We start from the raw sequence: 6244 nt of genomic DNA on the forward strand, positions 1-6244 counted from the left end.
AAAAAAAAAAAGAAGTGTTAAATGGATTTCTTTCCACCAGTATCTTCACTGTAATTACCAAAAACATGTATATAAAAGAATGGAATTGAAAAATAAAATATATCAACATAAAAAAATCACAGGTAGAGTGCTTGCTATGTGCTGGGCAGGGATCACAGGTGTGCAACACCATGCCCAGCTTGAATGTTTTTAAATCAAGCATGCACTACTGCTATGATTGGAAATAAAACCAATAAAGACATTGAAAAGAAAAAAGTCGAGGAGAAAGAGGAGAGGGAGGAATTTTAAGTATTCCTAAGCATCTCCCATGCTTAGGTGGAGGGAGGCCACCAGCTGCCCTGACCACCCTGGGGGCCCAGCCTACCTGCTGCTCGGGGTGGGGCGCCCCACTGCCTCTCTTCCCCAGCAGGTGACTTGGTCCCTGGCGCCCCAGGAAGTGCAGGGTCCAGACGCAGCCTGGACTAGGTGCTGCCCTTGTTTCTCCCGCTGCACCAGGAGTCTCCACTGGGTTGGGGGAAAAGGGGGGTCATCAGCTGCCGCCTTCAATGTGCACCCCAAGGGAGTATCAGACGGTGCCAGAAAGCCTAACCCTCCTAGGGGACCCCGGCACCTCTGGCCTTAACCATTAGACTACCCTGACCCCTCGGAATGAGTGAGTGGACAAAGAGATGGGTCCCAAGAGGCGGGCTTTTCTTTTCTTTCGTATGGGGGATCGAACTTGGAACCTTGTGCTTGCAAGGCAGGCAGCAGAACCACTAAGCTAAATCCCCGGCCCAAGGCAGGGTTTTCTTTGGGAGAAAAAAAAATCTCAGGAGGACCGGGCACGCCTTTCCCATGCACCCTTCCAGTCCTGTCCGGCAAGCCCGTAATAAAACATAGCAACCAGTTTTGTATTTTTGTTTCTTTCTTTTTAAGTTTTTTTGAGACAGGGTCTTGCTATGTAGTTGAGGCTGGCCTTGAACTCAATAAGTAGCCTAAAAAAAAATAAGTAGCCCAGGCTGGCCTTGAACTTGGGGTGATCCTCCTGCTTCAGCTTCCCAGGTACTGGGACCACAGGCGTGCGTCACCACACCCAGCAAAAATAGCAGCCACTTATGTGGTACAGTGTTTGCTATGTGCTGGGCAAGGATCTGAGTCTTTTATTAATTATCTCACAACAACCCTAAGAGGTATATATGATTACTATTTCATTTTAGAGGTTAAGGCACAGAGAAGACAACCAACTTGGCCAAGGTCACACAGCCTCGCAAATTTGGCAGAGGTAGGATTCGAACTCAAGCAGAGGAGGTTCTGTTCTGGAGTCTGGACTCTTAACTGCATGTTCTCCTGTTGATCAGTGATTATGGGGCCCCCTCCCGACACACCCCAGCTCCATCACCTCCTCCCGGTCTGACCTCTCGGAAGGTCTGGGCCAGCAGGGCCTTTGAATGTCGCCTCCATGCCACCTCCAGCCGGGCCTCCTGGAGCCACAGGGTCCACTGCAGTGCCCGGAAGCCCTCTCGCAGCAGCTGCCTGTGGCTCAGAACCCTGTGTGCCATGCGTCTCCAGGATCGGAAACATCTGGACAGCAGCTGCCGGCTGGGGACGGAGCAGGGCTGGTCAGGGCAGACCCACGCTTCCCACCTAGGGAGAAGTTGCAGCTGCCATGGCCTTGTGGCCTCTCAGCCATCACGAGGGCGACCCTGAGTCCCCACCTCAGCCCAGCAGAGCCTCCCTCTGGCCCACAGAGAGGTGGGGAAGCGTGGGGCACAGAACACGCCTTTCCTCCTCCAGGGTGTCGGCCTCGGTTTATCATTCCCGGTGACCCCACCCCACCACACTCAGCCATGGCCTCACCGGGCTGCAGGGTGCCCTTCTGGGGCCACACAGTCTTGGGCCTTATTCTGGAGAAGCAAGAGGACAGGTGCAGCCCTCAGGACAAAGGTGAGGGAGCCCCGCTGAGAGCCCCACCTCGCCCAGCCTCCCTGGGCTCTACCTGGAGGACAGCCCTCCTCGCCAGGAAGACATCGACATCCAGAGACCAGGAAGCTTTCCTCCTTCCCAGCTCCCTCGGGATGTGCACGTCTCCTTCCCGCCCAGGTAGGACGCTCCCCGCTGTGGCTGCGCTAGAGAAGCCCAGAGAGCCAGCAGGGTGCCCCCTGTCCCCACTGCCATGTGTAGGCCCTGGGGCCCCCTCATCTCCTGGCCTGAGAGGCTGGGCAGGAAGGGTCGCCTGCTCGGAGTCATGGTAGTGCCCAGTCCGCAGCCCCAAAGTAGTCTTGGGTGATGCTGGCTTGCTGGGTGCCCGAGAGTCGGAGCGATCAGTGTGGGGCCCCTGAGCCACCAAGAGATCTGTGGTTTCCCTGTGGCCTCGGGGGTGTCTCCTCCTCTCATCCCAGGAAGCAAGAAGGGGCCGGCTGGACTGGGGGTGGGCAGGAAGGCCTTGGCCACTGCCTGGGCAGGGGTCCCGTTGTGCAGGGCTTGGGGGCTCCCGGGGCACCTGGCCCCTGAGACGGGCTGCCTGGTGCTCCAGGTACTGCACAGAGGCCAGGGGCTGGTGGATGGGGGCGTGGGACGGGTGCCAAGCCTGCCTCAGGGCAGGGATAGCCAGGTCCTCCAGGGTGAGGGGCTCCCCTGTGAGCTTAGAGGTCCGGCCCCCAAGGCCACCCCAGAATCGGGGGCCTGGCCATGTGCGCCCACACAGAGGTGCAACGCCTGCAGTGGGCCTGGGGTCTGGGCAGTGGGGCTCTGCAGCTGGGGGTGTTTGCAACAGGCGGGGGGCCAGCACCCCGAGGCTGTCCTGGTGCAGAGGGCTGGTAGCCATGCTCAGGCGCAGGTTACACTGCTGGGCCGCAGGAACCTTTTCTGGGGTCCTCGGGGTACGGGGCTGCAGGTTGCTTTGTTGCAGGAAGTTGGAATTCACCAGCCGGCCCAGCATGTCCTGTAGGGCTGGCACGGGATGAGGGCTGACGAGGTTGGTCTGGACCTGGCGGGGCTCCTGGTACAGTGTAGCCCTTGGGGAGCAGGTGGCTGCAGGTCCTCCCCTTGCAGCCTGGCACACAGGAACCCACGGGCCATGGCCACTGCCCAGGCTGACACCCAGGGTTCTCAGGAATTTCCGTTGCTCTACGAAGAGGAGAGACAGTCTTGGCCTGGGAAGGACTGGGGTGGTGAGTGGTCAGGTGGGACAGGGGGGCGTCCAGGCCTCAGAGCCAGGCAGGGACAGGGTCCTGGAAGGAGCCAGGACTTCAGCAACAGGGCCTTGGCCCTGAGTGTGGCACAGGCCTGACTCCCTGGAGCCCCACGGAGACAACAGGGAAACTGCTGATAGTGTCTGGGTCAGGGCTGGGTACCAGAAGATTTAGATGAGCTGGGAAAGGAGCCAAGAAGTTTGGAGCCCAGGCTGCCCTCAAATTCACGTCAATCCTCCTGCCTCAGCCTCCCGAATGCTGGGATTACAGGTATGCACAACCATTCCCGGCAGAGTTTTTTAAATTTTAAAAGGGATGGGGATGGGGGATTTAGTTCAGTGGTTCCACCGCCTGCGTCACAAGCATGAGGACCTGAGTTCAATCTGTGGTACAAAACAACAACAAAAAATGGGATGGGGATGTGGCTCAGTGAAAAGGCCATGGGTTCAAGCCCTAGTACTGCAAAAAATAAAAAAATAAAATAAATAAATAAACGGAGGAGGAAAAGGAGGAAAGGAAGGCAAAGAATCAAGGGTCCCTCTTTGATTCCTGGCTTGGGCAGAGGCCAAGGCCAGCAGCAGGCTGGGCAAGACCTGACGTATCAAACAGCTAAAAGGGAGCTGCTCTGGGGGAGGCGGGGCCCCCCAGGCCCCTCACTGTGCAAAGACAGCTTGCAGAGATTGATGAGCTACAGGGCCTGGCAGGTAGAGAAGGCCATAAAAAAGTGACTGCTTTTGTGCGTACAAACTAAAGCTCCGAGATGGTGGGCCACTTGTCCCTCAGTCACACAGCTAGCATACGAAGAAACTGAATGTGAACCTGAATTAGTCGGGTTTCTCTTGTGCTGGGCTGACCCAAGCAGCCCTGTGGCCTTCTTCCGGCCCCAGGAGCCCAAGCAGGCGGGTCCCCAGCCCACCACCCCTGGCACAGAATGGCCCGTGGAACCTGTCAGCCGGTGCCACAGCCAGGCCCACGCCCGTGCCCGGTTCTGCCTCTTCCTGGCCTCTCGTGGGGACACAGACCCAACACCCCTCCCTGATACTTAGTCTTGTGTTCAGACCACCCTGGGAAGCCAGCCAATCCCTAGGATTCGGAAGGCCCCAGCCAGGCCCACGAGAGGGGACCCTATGTCCACACCGGCCCACCCAGGCCCACTGGGCCTCTTGCCTGGCCTCAGGGCGGCCGCAGGTCTCAGGGGCACATTCTCTTTGTGGCTGGTCACAGGTCTCGGCTCCATGGGCTTCGGGACAGCTGTGTCCTGGGTAGTCGGACCCGGTCAATCAGCAGGGTTGGGCGGGCATGTGGCTCAGTGCTAAGAGCTTGCCTGGAATGCACAGGGCCCTGGGTTCCCTCTCCAATTCTGAAAAACAGAAATAACAATCAAACAGGGAGAGGACAGAGCGCTGGGCACCTGCCGCCTTTGGCAGCACCCCAGCAGCCGACCTCTCTGCCCCACTTTGCACTGCGCCTCCGGACACCCACTCCAGGCCCTGCAGTTCTCTGGTGGGGTCTGGGGGAGGGCAGCACTGGCGACATGGCCATCCCCAGGGGTCCCCCAAGACTCCAGGCCTGGTCCCCAGACAGTCCTGATGCTGCCCCTCCAATGCCAGACCTCTCCACTGACTGCAGACCAACCCAGGGCAGACGCAGCGCCTCCTCCACACCACATGGTGCCCAGTGCACATGGGCATGAACTCCTGCAAGCCTCGAAAACCAGCTCGCTCCCAGCTGGGTGCCCCCCCATTAATGGCAGCTCCAGTTTCTCCTTCTGGAGGCTCAGAGAAAACTCTAGAGCTGCCCAGACTCCGCACACCTGTTTATGTCAGAGTTGAATAGTTGCCACAGATACCTGTTTGCCGGTCCTGCCCTGTGATCTGGCTCTGGTTCCTGAATGACCTCATTCAGATCCAATTCACTCTTCCCCTCCTCACTCTGCTCCAAACACCCAGCATCCTGGCTCGGCCTCCAACTCTCGCTCCCACCCCAGGGCCTTTGCACTCATTGTGCCTCCACCTGGAACTCTGTTCCCTCTCCTCCTGCTTTCGACACACACCTTAAACACCAGAGTGCATCACACAGCCTTTAGCAGAAGTCCTGCCATCTGGCGTACTGGGTGACCCCAAGACTCAGTACCCCACTGTCAGGACCCAAAGCTGGTCCACCATTGCCAAGGACCCAGACGCGGTCACCCCCTCCCACCTCTTGCCAAAGTTGAGTGGAGGCAGCTCAGCTCCTACCCACACAGAGCCTAGGCTCACTGTCCTCTGCTTCTCAGCCCTCCTGCCCTCCACCCTCCGGTCCAACGAAGGACACTCGGGGCCTCCCTCCCCCTCCCTCCAAAACAGATTGCGGGCAGTTTCCTGCCCTCCTGCGCCGCCCTCCTGGATCTGCCTTGACCTGCGCTGTACTCTTCCTCCAGTCCTTCTCCCAGGTCGGGCTGACCCTGGAAGGGACCTCGGCAGCGGAAGCTGACTACTAACGACACCAGAGAGAGGCGGGATGGAGGGAAGGGCAGAGACCAGCGCTAGCCCCGCCCCGCAGGCTTCGCTCAGGCCACGCCCCCACACCGCCGGCGTCCTACGCTGCAGCTGGGTCCTCGGAGCCTGCACCCGAGGGATCGTTAATGGCCCCCCCCACCAGATTCTGTGCCAGGCCCTGCGCGTCTGGTTTCAAGGCACGTGGCTCGGAGCAAACTCACTCCACGGTCTACAGGCCTCAGGACCCTTGGGCTGGGAACAAACCCTGTTCACGCTCGTGGTCAGGTGATGGTGGCCCAAACACTTCAGGAACCAGGAGATGTGCAGTGGAAACCTTTCTGCTGCCGGGTGACCTTAGGCAAGGCCTCACTTAGAATCTAAGGCCCCTGAGGTATGAAAGGGTGGTGGTCACCCCTTCCTAGTTACCTCTCTGACCGGAAGCTCTCGGTGTTCAGCAAATGAATGCCAAAAACCTTTAAATTCTAAGGCAGTTTTTGCAGGCAGGGTGACTTACCACTTCCTCAAGTCTTGGTTTAAGTCTCACCTTCTAAACCTGGTGGATGGAACCTTTATTATATAGGTTTTAATCCTCTTCTA

General features: G+C 58.3%; 1 protein-coding gene across 1 annotated transcript in view; it reads right to left on the bottom strand.

Moving 5' to 3' along the window:
- Positions 1-5811, bottom strand: part of CUNH1orf167 (chromosome unknown C1orf167 homolog) — an 18659-nt gene extending 12848 nt beyond the window's left edge. Inside the window, 5 exon segments of the mRNA XM_033767390.1 lie at positions 365-504; positions 1395-1623; positions 1837-1883; positions 1976-3105; positions 4338-5811. Of these exon segments, the coding sequence (XP_033623281.1) occupies positions 365-504; positions 1395-1623; positions 1837-1883; positions 1976-3105; positions 4338-4407 (1616 nt within the window). The 5' untranslated portion in view covers positions 4408-5811.
- Positions 5812-6244: the final 433 nt, after the last annotated feature.

The sequence above is a fragment of the Fukomys damarensis genome, unplaced genomic scaffold (genome assembly GCF_012274545.1).
Source record: "Fukomys damarensis isolate Sample0158 unplaced genomic scaffold, DMR_v1.0_HiC HiC_scaffold_23, whole genome shotgun sequence".
NCBI lineage: Eukaryota > Metazoa > Chordata > Mammalia > Rodentia > Bathyergidae > Fukomys > Fukomys damarensis.